This window comes from Ixodes scapularis, unplaced genomic scaffold (assembly GCF_016920785.2).
Source record: "Ixodes scapularis isolate PalLabHiFi unplaced genomic scaffold, ASM1692078v2 ptg001066l_1___fragment_3__unscaffolded, whole genome shotgun sequence".
NCBI lineage: Eukaryota > Metazoa > Arthropoda > Arachnida > Ixodida > Ixodidae > Ixodes > Ixodes scapularis.
The window spans coordinates 222,762-239,332 of NW_024610095.1; the positions used below are offsets into that span (position 1 = coordinate 222,762).

The following is a 16,571-nucleotide window of genomic DNA, read 5'->3' on the forward strand; positions in this document are numbered from 1 at the left end:
CAGTCTGGATTATGAATAACGGGGTAATAGAGGAGTAGACCAAAAGATATATTTTACGCACGGGGAAATGAAAGAAGAAAATGTATGCACCCGTAGACTGTCAATGAGTTAAAACTGGATCTTGAAAAGATTTTGTTGCATTATGCCGGGCATGCACGTGTATGATGTATCAATGATTTTTAGACGCTCGATGCTGAAGGACAGGACTATGCTCCTTTACATAGGATGAATCACAGCGGACGCTACAAGCCACCGGAGCCAATACTTAGCACGTAGGGTAACACGTGATTTTCCGGTAGGGCGGAGCGACGCGCGGAGCGCAAATTCACATGACACCCTCCAAGTTATGGGTTAGCTCCGGTGGCTCGTAGCGTCACTTGCGATCGAACTTACTGCTTTAATCATGCTGGCATAACATTGAGACATCCAAATGTTCACAAAGAGGACGCCACGCGCCAGCGGATTGTGGTTCACGCTGCCCTTGTCATCTATAGGTGAAACGAACAGCCGCAACGTACACATTATTCTTTTTAATGGACCGTTTCCCCAATCTGCGATAAGGGTTCCAGATAACACATCAAAGGTGGGACCGCTCGTCATCCGACAAAGTAATCCTTGGACTCATTTCCGTCTCCTACGCCTTTCTATACGGGCTCTTGCGGGTCCACACCTCGTGGTTTCTCTAAGCTCTGCGTTGGTCGTTATATATGAGTCGCTTATAGGGAGTACATCTCAGCAAAGACCTGCCCTCCCTGGTATACTTGTGGTGATGAGTCTGAAGAGTGGTTCGCGTGACAGGAAGACTAAATCGTCCAAATGCAAGAATGACGTCGAAAGTCTTCAGAGCAAGGACACATTAGAATGGTATGTGGTAATCACTTTAGCTCAATTGTTAGTGTCCTAGAATCCATGGTACAGTCTGGCCTAAGAGGGCCGTTGTATGCCGTCGGATATGCACAAGCTGAAATCTTTGTTTCCTCCTCAAAATGTCTCGTTATTTTTAGCTCGCGCTTCGTAGGAGGCTGGCATTACTGCCTGGTCAGGGGAAGCACCAAAAACGCGCTGGTTCTTTTGCGCAGGATGTCGAGCAACTACGAGCAGGCTCCCGGGGTTTGTTTACCGAGATGCACCCTGTACCAGCACTACTTGGACAACTGCCGCCGCAACCACTGGAACCCAGTGGGAGCTGCTGCATTTGGAAAGGTCTTATGTTTATTCACATCACAAGCCTTACTATAGTTCGTTGCAGGTTAAGAATAGCAAAAGAAGCTCCTCCTACAAAGCTCTTTCCACTTTAACAGAGACGCTGGGAGCAGGCAAGGGTAAAGGCGGGAAAAAACAATAATGGCGAGTAGAGAGCTAATTGGGGGAGGCTTCTTTTTCCCTTCTTGCAACGTACCATAATGGACTTGATTAAAGTAGAGTATAGCCCATACTTTTGAACCACGCAACAAAAAATCCGGTAGAGGAAACCATAGAGTTGCCGCAAACCTCCGTGAATGACAATTAGCACATCCAGGCCGGTGTACAACTTGTGTGATGTTCTGTACATGGGCATACCGAAATCACGCGCTCTTCCATACAACCACTGCAGCCGTCAATACATTTTTGTTGTCTCAAAGGCTTTAGAAGGGCGCGACATAATTTTAAAAGAAAATGTACCGTGAAAAACGCTTTCTAGAGCGCGAAAGAGATTGTACACTCTAAAAAGAAAGGGTGTCGTTTTACACCCTTTTGTCCCACGTAATGCACCCCAAAAACTTCATTTCAACGTACAGCGCACTTACGACGAACAGACATCCTCAGCATCTACGAGGGGCTTGATAACGGTGCGATATAACTTATTAAACAGCTAAAATACGTATCGAAGACTAAAAAAAAAAGGAGCATTGAGGTTTTGCAGCAAGGCCAAGAAAAACCCGATTATATATATATATATATATCTTTTTTTTGTATTAAGTAACACGCACATTAGCTATTTTGATAAGTTATACCACTCAGCCTTCAAGACGCCTGTGAAAACTTGTACCGTCGGTTCGAAGTCAGTGCGCTGTTCGTCGAACTGAAGTCATCGGACTAGGGGTACCCTTTTTTTGTTTCGTTTTTAGAGTGTATGTACTACTTTGCACGTAATCTTGTTCCTACTCGTACGGATTTCAGTTGATTCGACTGAGGTTTCCCAAAGTCACGACACGAAGACTGGGGACTAGGGGTCAGTCAAGGTAAGCCAAGCGACATTTTTTCTCTCTTCTTCATTGTAGATTTTTCTACTGTTACGTTCCGATTTGACCTAAAAAGAACACCTTTCTTCGCTTTCGCCACTGAGAGAAGTCTCATTTCGAAAGCCGTGTTGTTAGAACTGCGCAATCACTGATAAACATCAAGTTTTCTTTTTTATGCTCTCTCGGTTCAAGGTACCACTACTACGGCATCGGCGTAAAAACGACGTCCATCTACTACGGCCAGGCCTACTGTGGGAAAAACATTACGAGGCAAGATTCCCGGCGCTTCGTAAAAGTGAAAATTTGAGTGTAAACATTCTGCTAAGAAGAACGCACTTTCGTTTCCTGCAGATTCTCGGGTCAGAAAATCAAGCGAACCGAGGTAGGTTTAAAATGGAGGCAATACATGACTTGCATTGACATCATATCGGCAGCCATTCTGGTTGAGTATAGGCAAAGGGCGTATTTTCTGCGGAATGCATTTCGCACCATCGAATGTGCTTTTCTCGGCAAGTACCAGTAAAAATGGAATCCCGGACAAAAGCTCACCGGAAAAAAGCTCGCCGGACAGAAGCTCACCGGACAAAAGCTCACCGGACAAAATCTCACCCATTTTTTTCACAAACCCGGACAAAAGCTCACCTGGAGAAAATGTTATGTTGGTCTTAAGACGAGTGCGGACAACTGAGGTTCATGCGTGCGACACTAAAATGCAACGATAAATTAAATTCGACAGGTCCATGGTTTGTTGATTAGAGTAGAAACAAGTTTATTTATCGATTGGTTAGAATTCGAATGAAGTCCACCACTAGCTGCAGCAGTCTCGGTAGATCTCGGTGTATACCTGGAACTCCTCGCAAATATTTTTTCAGGTGATTCTGCGGGCGCAGAGTTGTTTTTCGCAAACGCTTCCCTAGAGGCTTACCTCTCCGGGCTTGTGTGAGTGCCGTGGCAACGAGTGCCTGATTTTTCTGTAGGCATTCAATCAGCCTTCAGACGCTTGGATGGGCGTGGGCGACAAGCTTCTGGAACCCGTTATTCCATCCTTTTAGGTGTTGCTCGTCCGGTCTTTATCTTGAAGAGTGGCGTCGCGTTGAAAATATGTCATGGGATAGCCATGTAAATTATTTGGTTTCCTAATTGTCAGGTGTTGTTGGCTTAACGTATCGCCACAGCCAATTTCTACCAGTTCGCGTGAAATTAATTATTTACCATGCACTGTTTTACTCACTCCTCAGTTATTGTAACCTTGTCTGGGGCACAACAGCGGCATCCAACCTAAACAAAGTTTATCTGCTTAAAAAAAAAAAAAATGTTAAGAGTTATTTTTAACGCGCCTTATGACTCTCACACTGAGATAATGTTTAGGAACGTGCAAATATTAAAAATTCATAAGCTGTCTGATTATAGAATTCTACTCACCATTAAGAATGAAATTTAAAAAAAAGAAAGTGTCCTTTTAAACGAGATAGTTACATTAGAAAAAAATAATACGGTTTACTTGACCGGCCAAAATGAATATTAGAAGGTTTCCACATGCAGGTCAAATTATGGGCAACAAATGCTTCGGTATTTAATTCCAAAGCTTCTAAACCACTTTCAAGAAGAAAATAGACATATAGAAACGATATTTCCTAAAGAGTTGCGTAATATATTTTTACATATTTAAGTGTTCTGTGTCTTGTTTCTGTTATCCCACTTTATAATGTATAAGTTTCTGTATGATTTTCTTTTTTTTTTTCTCATTGAACGAAAACTGTTTGTTCACTGGCTGCCGATGGGGCTGAGGGCCAGTCAAGCTTCTTGATGAAGCTTTTCCCCTTTCGCTCCACCATTTCTTTAAATGGAAATAAAGATTATTATTATTATTACTATATTCCTCCGCTCCGGGGGAAACTCCGGTCGTCGTCGGCGCAAAGTCAGGCAAAGGGGAGAACTCCCCCTGGGTGCCGACGCAGAAGGAGCAGAAGCATAACGGAAGGGGCCGTTGACATACGTGCAATCAAAGTACTTTAGCAGGTCACCGATGCCACCGATAGACTTTTCCCTGATGTAGGTTAGTTCTTCGGGCACAAGCTGTGGTGGAAACAACACCAGCCTATCCAAAATCCCGCACAGCTTTCTAAATTGGTCATCTGTCTCGCACTTGTCCAAAAGGCCCAATTCGCAACTCAAAGGTTTGTATATTACAGTTTTGCTTCAGTTTCCCTTTCACATCACACTGACATAATAATTTATTTCGAATATATTTACGACGTAAAATGATGGATACAATTTAATTTTCTTAGCCATGCGCTTCAAACATTACCCTGAACCCTAAGAAAACCCATGAATTAGTAATGAAGAGACATTGTGCCTAACTATTATAAGCACGTCTAGCTTGACATAAGCACAATGAAAAAGCGCGGTTACCGAAGGGTGACTTCGCTTTTTTGGTCCCAAATCGTTGCTCCTCTGCCTGTTATGGCTTATCTGTCGACACCTTTGCATGGGATGGGGTGGTACCAGTTCTCCTAAAAATTGTGCAATTTCCATCGCGTTCGCACTTTATAGCGGCCCGTGTTTCACCCGGATAGCAAAAAAAAAAAAAAAAAAAAAGAATAGGTGAGCATTTGTCCGGGTGTGTGAAAAAACGGGTGAGCTTTTGTCCGGTGAGCTTTTGTCCGGTGAGCTTCTGTCGGGTGAGCTTTTGTCCGGTTACCGTAAAAATGACCACCGGCATGATGCGATAACGTCGCGGACAAGCCATGTATTGATCGGCATTCTGAGGTGCAACTGTTGCGATTACTGCTTCGTCGCAAACGAAACAGAAACTCGTCCAAACAAGGTACTTCCATCGTTCCGCTGTAGCATAACGTCGAAAGGAAATCCTGGATGCAGCGCGGCAAACGTCACGGGTGGAACTTCTGGCCCGAACCCCAAGACCTCCGAATCCCGGAATATATCGACAAAGATAAGGTATATTTGACATTTACCACATCAGTAAGGTACATATAAAGCTCCCATGGCACCGTCATGTGTGATGTCAGGATCGCATTACCTTATGTAATGCCCTAACTGGGCCTTTGAGGTGAAATAAACGAAATGAAATGAAATGAAAGTACATGGTTTTGTTAGGTTTTCGTTTTCGTCGATGTCGCTCTTCGTCATGGTATAAGGCGTGACGTTTCATCATCCTGGCGTAGCATCGGAAACAGGCTGATTGGTTCCCGATGCGCAGTGCGTGTTTCTTCCATCGTTTACGTCATCTCTCTCTTTCTATCACTCTCCTATTTCAACGCCGCCCCCCCCCCCCCCCTCCCCACAGTTATGATGAGCGAATTACACGCAGACACGCCTTACGTATGTTTGTCCTATATACATACGTATGCTTCGAAGATGTCTAAAGACAGTTATTTTGTTTTGTATGGTTAAAAAAAGGGACAGGGCAGGAAAAATAAAACACGCAACGGACAGTGTCTACAAACTGCCTTTTTTACATGATGCATTAGCATTAATGTCACTTACAGCTGGACAGCTTTCTGGCCATGTACCGGGCCCACTGCTGCAGTCTCCTGGACGCCGTGGTCGCCGCCAACTTCGAAGCCGTAGGTGTTTCATTGCTTGTCCTTGCTTGCACGATGTTTTCAACGACCTGCGTAGAATTGCCAAAGACGGCGAAGTATATACTATACACCAATTCAGCAATTTGACGTCACGCCAGCACGGTGATGCGCTGCTGTCGGCATTGCGCGTGCGCAGATCCTCTCACGCGAATCCGCTTTCTGCGCATGCGTAGACTCGCCACGCCTTGCGTTTCTGTCAGTGACAACAACTGGTGAAATGTGTATACAGGTCAGAGACCTCGTGCTCCACTTCTGGACTAGCATCTCGGAGTCCACGCTCGCCATCGTGTCCCTGGACGTGGTTCTCGACGTTGTGACAGTTTGGGACAGCTACCTCTACGGGGTAATCAGGATTTATATCTCGCGTCCGACCGCCCATAGATGTATGCGAGTACAGCCTCTGGGCGCTGCCATCTTGCTGCTGGTGTGGGTAGGTCGTCTGATAGTCAAGCGTTGCTGAGGCGTACCCACGGCTTCAGCAATGCTTGACTGTCAACGATCTGCCCACACCAGCAACAAGATGACGGTACCCAGAAGCCGTACTTTCAAACGTCATTTGAAGTTCGTCTTAATTAGCAACGAACAATTATTGGAAGAAGAGCCTTCTCAGGCGGCGGGTTGGCTATTCGCAACTCCGAGGGAGGCGACGCCGCCCGGCGGAAAAGACGTGAACGAGAGAAGCGGGGAGCTAAGATTCAAGCGTGCGGCGGAAACACAGCCAAATTGTGAAACAGGAGAAAAGGGGATTAGATGAACGCAGTTGGAATTTCAGACCGGGAAAGGTCAAGAAAAAATATTTATAAACCAAAGTTTTGAAACAAACATTTGTTTTTATTCTCGATTTCGCCAATGAGATCGCACTCTGAAACCTAAAATAGATCAATATATATAACACGAACTGTATTAGGTGGCGATGCAGGCGTGTTGATTGATGACAAAATCGAGAAAACAGAACAACAACTGCAAATACGAGTAGAAGAAAAGGACGGGACGAACGCCCTCAATGGTTGATCACATTAAAGCCTCCGGACGTAATGCTTCCTAATTATATATATGGACGGTTTCATTTGGATTCAGGCAACGAGGTGCAGTCGTATTTTTTTATTTTGCTCCAAATTTTTGTATTTCGTGGCGCATATTCCAAGAAGAACAATCCTTTTTATTTCAATGTCCTAACATCTTTAGTTTCTGAGAAACAATATCTCAAAGAAGCAAGAAAAAAATTAAAAATGTTTTTTTTTTGTTGTTTTTTGCTTTTTTTTTATACAGCGTGCTGAAATTGAACGAAAAGTGAGAACCTTCCTTGTTTCATAAGTTATTTCTCAGTACTCGTACGTGATAAAGGCACAGCCTTTGCTCACTTTTGAAAGCAATGAAAGGTTCTACACGTCGTATTATTTTAAAAGCAATACCAAACATAGCCGACACAAAAAAAAAAAAAAAAACAAAAAAAAACAAACATCTGCAGTTTAGGTTACAGTTGTTCGCGGAGGCATGTTTGGGGAATAAATAGTAGTTGAAATGTCGTTTTACCGACTTGCATATATATATAACAATAAAAAAATATAAAAGCTCTCTTTTGAATACTTTGAAATTAAGAGTGGTTCAGAAACGCCACACGTCAAAACTCACCATCGGCACTTGCTCTTTGTTTAGTATATTTGAAGGCTTAAAACTCAAAACCAATGCATATACCTCTAACGGTATGTATTCTGGCTGAAAGAAGGGCGTGAAAAAAACGCAACGCGCAAAGAGGTTTTTTTTTTTTTTTTTTTACAGAGTGTTGAAATTGAACGGTGAAAACCCTCTGTGTTTCGTAATTTATTTCTCAGTACCCGTACAAGATAAAAACACAAACTTTGTTTAATTTGGAAGGCAATGAAAATTTCTACACGTGGTAATATTTTAAAAGCGATACTAAACATAGTCGACTCAAAAAAAAAAAAAAAGAAAGAGATCCGCAATTTGGGTCATAGTTGTTCGCGGAGGCATGTTTGGGTATTTTTACAAAAATTGGTGCGACGAATAATAAGTAGTAGTTGTTATGTAGTTTCACCTACTTGCATATATATCACACTAAAAAAATATAGACGCTCTCTTTTGACTACTTTGGGATCGAGAGTGATTCAAAAATGGCACACACGACAATCGTCAAAACCTCGTTGTCCTTTCCCACTTCTTTGAGATTTTTTTTCTCAGAAAGTAAAGATGTTAGGACATTAAAATAAAAAGAATTGTTCTTCTTAGAACATGCGCCACGAAATATTAAAAAAAAAATTGAATCAAAATAAAAAAAAACAAAAAAACGACTGCACCTCGTTGCCTGAATCCAAATGAAACGGCCCATCTATATATATTTGTTAAACAAAATTGACCCGAGCAATACGGTTGTGTCGGACTGCAGACTTTTTCAGCATAAACATGTATCCACAGTTGGAGTGTGGCACATACGCTACTGTCGTTTATCACTGGGAAAGTTATGCAAATCATTTTGGTCAACGCGTGCATGTAAATTATTGGAGTGAACTAAATTCCTACAAATAGGGTGCATCTAGACATTGGTCGACTTTTACAGGTTATGGAAGAAATCCTGATGCCCAAGGAAATTCAAGATATTCCCGAAAGGTGAGACATCTGCGTGGCACAATTATACCAGTCCTACCGGTGTTCTCCGCAATTCAGTTGATCAGCTTGGAAATCAGTAGATTTGTGAGACGTATAAGAGAGAAACTGAAAAACGCAGAAAGCGAGAGAACAGTTACGGGCAAAGACCATATCGTTGATATAATGATTTATTATTTTGAAAAAATTGAAGGCAAATCATATTAGTTTAAGTCAAGTTCCCTCTTTAGGAGAAAGAAACCGTCAACTTTAATTAATGTAACTTAGCGTGACTCGCCATCGCAATAAGAAAGAACACATCAAACGACAAACACCGGCCCTTTGTGCTGAGTTTAATCGCTCAAAATTAGGGAGCCAGAGTGGCTGGAGTGAAATGGCAATAAGTGAGGACTCATACCTCGTACTGCGACGGCAGCGTGTAATTCAAGATAATATTAATAATTGTCTGATCTAAAATTTACGCTACGAATTGATTGCTTGAATATTTGTTTTTCTCCAATACTGTCGACACAAGCTACGAAAGAGAAATCAACTTCCTCGTCGAAGGATTACCCGACTGGATCTGCCGCATTACGCTCCCCGGACCAGTTCGACACCGTAGAATTCAAGGTACAATCTTTACCTTTTTTTTTTTTTTTTTTTTCATTTATAATTCACACGTGCACGTCGTGAACAAAGTTTCTACGACCAGATGAGTCGACAACAGCTAGTACACTAAAGTTAGCATAATTAGAGCATGGTACTGACAAGATAAACTGTTTCTTTCTGAGTTTAACTGCGATGCGACAGTTTTGGTTCCAGTGACAAGCCAGGCAAGGTGGTATAAATTTATAATGAATACCCGAGATCGAGGAAGCACTAAATGAGCCTGTTTAAGGGTTCTCAAACCCAGATTTTTATGTTCCGAGCCCTTCTCGCTTGAGATATTCCCGGTTTTAGGCACCCCATAACAAAAATTACTCTCTTTCTTGATAAGATTAGCCCTCTGAATTTTTAAAAGAGTTATCTTAACAGACAGTACCACTTAATTTATGCCTATTTTCAATTACGTATGTTAAGAAAACAAAGCAAAACTCGAAACTGACAGGAGCTACGGGGAGCAACGAAAGCTTCGTCCCGGCTGGCGAACGCCGGAATGGATTATTGCTACTTATTTATATATTTATTTAGTTTGATCCTGATGCGCCAGTCAGGAAAGAGTATGCACTACAGATTGTGTTCTACCGCCCGAGAATGCCTCCAGCCAGAAGGTAATACCAGAGTCAAGTTTCACCTGTCGTAATTGTTTAATCAAAAGTGTATGGCTTACCTTTTAATCCGGCAACCGAATTTTAACATATTGTTTCGGCAAGTTCAACTTATTACGCTTCAAGACAAAGTATGCCTTACATTTAGCCCAAGTAGTACATTAGAAGGCGTTGTCAGAGCGAAAGATTTCGCATGTAAGTTGACGAAATCGTTCGTGTTATTTGTAAGCAGCAATTATTAACGACGTTGTAAACTCGACCTCAGATATCGCATTCCGACTCCTCGCATTGCAGTTCTGCAAGAATGGACGAAGGTGCTGAAGCGTCAGCTCTCGTTCACAAAACTAGCTCAGGTAAGCTTTCATCTGGTGCATACTCTTGTATCGTGTCAAAAGCGAGCATGCTGTCTTTGATAACCCTTTGTCGCACGCACAGCCAGAGCACAGCGGAAGGCAACGAGCGCTTGCTGGGGGCGAAGCATCTACTGGCTTCTTAACCTGTCACTGACTATAGAAACATGTATGATAGAAAATGTCAAACTCTAGAAGTAATGCTTCCTCTTTGCCTGCTCTACTCTCCTCTCGTCCATCCATTCATTGGCGCATTTTCAAGTCGCAACATTTGATTTCGTTGTTAACTCTACCTTGAACGCTTCCGTGTTTTCTTTTTCATGCTCCTAGTTGCAGGTTAAAAATAGCAGGAAAATCTCCCAAAAATCTCTCTGCTTGCCGTGATCGGCGGTCTCCTTGTCTCCACTCACTTCCTCTCCACCGTTCGCTCTGCTAAAGTGGAAAGGGTAGAGGTTTTTGTGGGAGAAGCTTATGTTGTTATTCTTAACCTGTGACTTAACTCTAGTAATAGTGAAATACCGATCATGGCGACCAAGGTATTTTTCTCCTACGTGTTGATCCGAAGTCCTGCCGGAGCGTGCTATCCAACGCCGACCACACGCACTGCATCTTGGACGACCTGAACGGGCTGGATTTGGACGACGTCGCGACGGAAGCCTTTTGTTGCCTGGACGACTCAAGAACCACCTTTGACATTGGTACGTCTCTTTTATGATTCCTTAGAGATCTTCTGTAACCTACCATCACGCATCTACCAATTCAACTAAATACAGCAAGGCTAAATACGTTTTTATGCCTAGGCTTTGAGACTATATCTGACTCCAGGATTTTCTTGAGACGGACGAATCGTTAAGCGAAATATGATCGAGATTGATCAAGATTGCCCATTTACAATAGCTGCTGACTACTTAGGAACTACAAGCATCGGTAGTCACAGCACTGATTGATTCGCCGGCCCCATCAGCTCATCACGGAGCAGCCAATGAGATTGCAGCATCACCCAATCAAAATGTTTAGGAACCAATTTCAAAATGATTACCTCTAATAACTTACCACCAATGCATGCTTATTAAACTATGTTGCCTTTGAAAGAGCGCAACTCCTATACGTACAACGCAGCCCTTGGGTCAGGCATACTTCCTAGTTTATACGCATAACTCTTCCGTGCGCAAATTGACGTTAAAGTAGCTGAAACGCAGGACATAGCCAAATGTTGCCAGTCGTCAAGAGAGGGTGACAGTTTCGCCCAAAGTTAATACTTTGAAGTTTGAAAGCAATTTCGTCCCAGGTTGCGACCAGCACTTCACCAAAGGATGTCACCGTGACGTCCTTTGTGTCTTACCAGAAAATACCTGTCCTGGTTTTCTAACATGCTTGGGATATAAAAGTGATGGATACCTAGAACACACTAATGCCCGTTCGTCTCGCTGCAGGCGTGGCTGAGCTCATCTCACTGCTGAAAAAACACGCTTCAGTCGAGGACCTGACGGAGTGGCTGGACATGGCGATGGACAACGCTGCGTTGGTGCGTTCTCTATGTTCTTGGGCGGGATAGTGGCAACTATAAGTGATGACAAACATCCTTTATTCGCACTTTCAGGATGTCTGCATCACGAGTGAGAGTAAACAGAGTCGCAGCCACGTCTACAAGGACTTCATGCTTTCCTGGATGCTCTTCTTTTCGGCAATCATGAGACACCTCACCCTTTCAGGATCTCCAAGTTTCGGTAAGCGCTCGTTTCAAATCGTGCAGTGTTGACATGGGGTTGCGAAGAAAGACGCGCGGCGGTGTATATACATACGGAAGGGAAGTTGGTGCAACGTTGATGACAGGACGGAAATGACACTCTCCAGTCGGCACAAGGACTTAAAGAAAGAAAACAAAACGTGCTATGAAAGCAAGATAGCTAATCTAGCAGGGTGTGCACACCTGCATCACTCGGTTACGTCTACAGGGCTGTGGGGTGCGTTCTGAGCATGCGCAAAAGCTCTCTTCGCGAAATATCAGACGCCGCGCATGCGTCCGCATCCCAATGACTCGGCATCTTTCACCCGGGTCATGACCCATCATAAACTATAAAAAGGTAGTCTTCTACGACTGAAATTTAGATTCGTTGGTGGCAGCGCTATGCGAGAGTTTCTTTCTTTTACGATCGTCTTTTGTGTGCGTTGCTCTCAACGTCTGAAAGTTCCCTAATGCCGTATATGACACGAAACACGTGCACGTATTATCAAACCCATTATTTACCTCTCACTCGTATGAAATGGTATTATGGCGTCCCACATGAATTCATGCAATATTAAAACGGGGATCTTCATAACAAAAATGAACTAAGGGCGCACGCGCGCAGGTGAATATCAACCACGTTGAATTAACCCGAGACTGGGGAAGAAGAGAAATGCTCTTATGATGTTCGATTTTGATGTTTCTCTTCTTCCCCAGACTCGGGTTAATTCAATGTGCTTCTCAACGAGCTCATTGAAGAATAGGTGAATGAGCTCGAGGTCTGGACACTGCGCGTGCCCATCAGAGTGTGCTGGTGTGCCGCGATTTCTCTTGAAGGCATTTAAGGCCGCGGTCACGCTTCCAACACAGCATACCAAAGACATCCTGCAGACATTGTCTGAGGCATGTTTGTTCCTTGTATGGCGGTCACATTGGCCATACAAACACGGTCTTCAGACATGTATACCGCATCATGTATGGAGCAGTGTGAGCGGCAGCTCTAACCGCTCATTCACACTGGAAGCGGATCCGCGTTCGCAAAGCGGTCGCGAACGCGGTTGTATAAAGATCCATTACGATTTCACGCGCACTGGATGACATCAAGTGCGCGTGCAATTAATTGTACTGGATCTTTATACCACCGCGTTCGCAACCGCTTTGCGTACGCGGATCCGCTTCCAGTGTGAATGAGTGGTAAGTGCCCGTGAAACAGGGGTCTGACTCGCGTCTACGTGTAAGCTACCTCTATAACTCTGATGACTCACCCGCGTCTCGGCTGGGCTCCCAAGGTCACATCCACCTGGTGCGTGTCATGGCTGAAGAGTACATGCTGCTCGCCTTCGAGACATCGGTGGCAAGGGATGCCCGTCTGCGTCGCCAGGAGGCGGTGCTCTCGCTGGCCTTGCGACCTGGTGAGAAGTTTCAGGGGGCTGTAGTTTGCGGTGAACAAACCCGCGTTTGCCCACACCTGGTGCGGGCGCAGCGCGTGCGAAGAAACCTGATTCGCGCGAGACGAAGCCTTCTGCGGACACGCAGTCCTGTGTGCAATTTTTCTCCTCTGTCCCTGTTTTTTTTTTTTTTTTTCGCCTTTTCGTCGGATGCACAGTGCCCACGGAAGCGCCTCCGCTGTGGCGTGAGGGTTGAGTTCATGTATACACTGCCACTTGCGCAGTGTATAATATTTCTCCCGCGGGAAGCCTTGGTAGTAAGCTGAAACGACCGAGCGACAACTGGACTGGTGCGAGAAAAAAACATGGGGACGAGAGTTCGACGCCACAATGACTCAGCGCGTTTTTTTTTATGGTTTGGGATGTATTATGTACTTTAACGCACGTCGCCTCTACGTTTTTGCTACCGCCTATCCGCGCCTGACGCTGGCTTGAATTTATCTTGTCGCGTACTCTCAGTGCACGCAAAGCGTTTTTTTTTTTCCAAGATCAGATTGAGTCAGATAACACTGGCACCGTTACGGCTAGCTATCAAATACAGCTCACTTCATTAAGTATAAATATAAACAAGCTTCGTCACAGATTTGATTATTTGATTTCACACCACGGGGGCGGAATTTTAAGCTTTGTGCTTTCTTATTTGTCACGCAGAGGAACTACGGATCAAGATGGCGTCCGCCTGGGCGGCTCTGAGTTGCAGCAACCGGGAATAGGACAAAAGAGAAACCTCAAGCAAGCAATAACGGTTCTCAAATGACGAGAAACTTCTGAGAGATTTGTCACCGTAGTTCTAATTTCCTGCATTTACAACGTCAAGGCGTGTTGGCCTTGTTCGCGCAATCAATCCATGTAGACATTTTGGCAATGAACACAACGTATATTTAGGCAGATTATAACAACGGTGTTTTGCACTGAACTTCAACTACAGTTGATGGGCATTTGAGGTGCTGTCTGGCAGAGGTACATATCATATGTCTGCTTTGTGCCATGAAAATTGAGCGGCTCAGTGTCATCTTCAACAACTTGACCAAATCTTTAAAAACTTGTCGAACTTTTTTAATTTTTATCCAACTGAAATTTATAATTTAGTGCCGTGACAGGAAGATAATTTGTAAAAATAACGATGCCCGCCAAGATGTGTCAATTCGCGTACACAGCAAATAATTGTAAATACGTACGCCAGATGGCGACGCCTGCGTGAATGTGCGCTACCCCGCGAACTTCAAACGACACGCCTGCTTTTTTTTAGGGAGCCATCTTAGCGCAAGAATACGCTGCCGAAGACGAAGCGCGCGTTAGCGTGTTGCACTTCTATAAAAGAGTTGTACAAAATTTCGGATAATTTTTCATGTTTTTCTTTTAGAGTGCGGCGCAGACGGTCACTTGCGCGCGTGAGTCACGCTTGGGTGCATTGCAGACAAACGCTCAGATACGTTTTACTTTTTTACCACTAAGGTTTGTTATTTTTTCAGATAACAATATGCACTATTTATGAGATTATAAATGAGGCTGTAAATGAGGTTATAAAGGACTATACTGTGGTTGATAACAATAAAAAAAAGAAAAAAGAGAAGAAGACGGATGTTTTGTTCCGTTCGTTTGCCCCTGTGACCTCTCAGTCTCGAGTTTTATATTCAAGGCATGCTATTATTTCAGAACATTTAGTTACAAACCGCTGCTACAAACAATGTAAAATAATTAAAGAAAGAACTGCAGCACGATGTCTCAGCATGGAATACGGTGGCGTAACCTCTGACGTCATGATGACACGTAGCGAATCTTGCTTGGAGTTTCGGCTACCTCGTGACTTCACAGTGGACATCACTGAAGTCCCACAGGAGGGGGTTCACTTCACGTTGTAACACTTCGTCAGAGTACATGCTGGCAGTGATTTATACGAAACCAGAGGTTTTCGTACAAAGTACGAAAACCTCTGGTTTGCATCCCCTGCGGAGGCCAACCCAGGAATGCATGACCCGTGTGCATACCCTCCTCGGCCACAGAGACTACTCGCAACCACACTGCAGGCAACCATAACGCAACGGTATCGCGTGCCATGACATCACGATGTCGGTGTCACGTGACGGCGCATTTTCACGTGACACGTCAGTGTCGGGTGACTCACCGTGCCACGTGTGACGTTACACCGTCACGTGAAGTCCCTTGGCACCATGACGCTTTTAGCGGAGACATATTTCACAGCTACACGAAACAAGCAGTCTGGGGCTTGGCACTGCGCAAGCGCAGAAGTTCTACACATGCGCAGTGCGACGCTCCCGAGCTGTCCAGGGAGCCCGAAAGTTCCACCGTGTCTTCGTATGATACACCGTGTCTTTTGTATGGTGTATGTGCAGTATACCGTCTGTTATATCCAAATTGTCCAGCATTGTTGGCTTGATATATCGTAATAAACACATATTTCCACTTAAGGTGAAGTTGTTAATATATAATTCATTAATTTATTTCCATATAAACTATGGTCATCTAGTATGGGGCACAACTACTTTTTACTAACTGTAAAAAATATTCATTTTGCAAAAAAAGATATCAAGAATTATTAGCAAAGTCCCACTCGAATATCCAATGGATTCACTTTTTACTCAACTGGGTGTAATTAAAATTTGTGATTTGTATAGATATCGCCTTTGCGCAAAATATACGTAAAAATATATATATATATATATATATATATATATATATATATATATATATATATATATATATTTTATTTATATCGGCATGTACATAATCTTGAATATATAGCGAATCTAACACAAAAAAATTACACTCGTACCAAACGCCCATTCTGCAACCCTGGCAAGTGCCTCTTTTTAGAACAAATTACGCCCATTATAATATAGCATACACACCACCGACCATCCTTAACAACCTTCATATGCACAACATAGAACTTGACACGCTATTGGTGGGTACCTTGCGGGATATGATACTCTCTCGGCAGATCGGCCACGATTGAACGGTGCCTTTGTGTGTATTTTCTGAGCATTTTTTGTAAAGGGGAATATGCTTGTGTTTTGTATATTGTACAATTAATTAACGTAGACTATTTTTGTGGTTTTTCCTTGAATGATCTGGGGCAGTGCTCTTTCTTTTTTTTTTTTTTTGTCTACTCTTAAATATTGTATGCCAGACTTTTTTTTTTGTAGTGCCTTGAATGATGCATGGAAGTGACGTTTTGCTATAGTGTGCGCTTATTTTCTTTTGTTTCACATTACTCATTGCCGACTGTTCAATCTTTTTTTTTTTTAGCGTTCTCAGTGTATTTCCTCTTTTCCATGCACGCTGCTTGTAGCTGCTGAAGTTATGGGGGCTTAGGACTATATAGTCAAG

At 43.5% G+C, this 16,571-nt stretch overlaps 1 protein-coding gene across 1 annotated transcript; it reads left to right on the forward strand.

The window, feature by feature from the left end:
• The first annotated feature begins 769 nt into the window (after window positions 1–769).
• LOC8030070 (DNA-binding protein RFX6) lies at window positions 770–15,885 on the forward strand. Its single transcript, XM_042288066.1, has 16 exons — window positions 770–864; window positions 1,005–1,203; window positions 2,161–2,222; window positions 2,415–2,504; window positions 2,574–2,604; window positions 5,073–5,180; window positions 5,732–5,809; window positions 6,057–6,170; window positions 8,403–8,452; window positions 8,964–9,058; window positions 9,991–10,049; window positions 10,612–10,744; window positions 11,480–11,571; window positions 11,647–11,773; window positions 13,062–13,184; window positions 13,872–15,885. The coding sequence occupies exons 1-16, from the start codon at window positions 770–772 to the stop codon at window positions 13,931–13,933; spliced, it is 1,518 nt and encodes a 505-aa protein (XP_042144000.1). The 3' UTR covers window positions 13,934–15,885.
• Window positions 15,886–16,571: the final 686 nt, after the last annotated feature.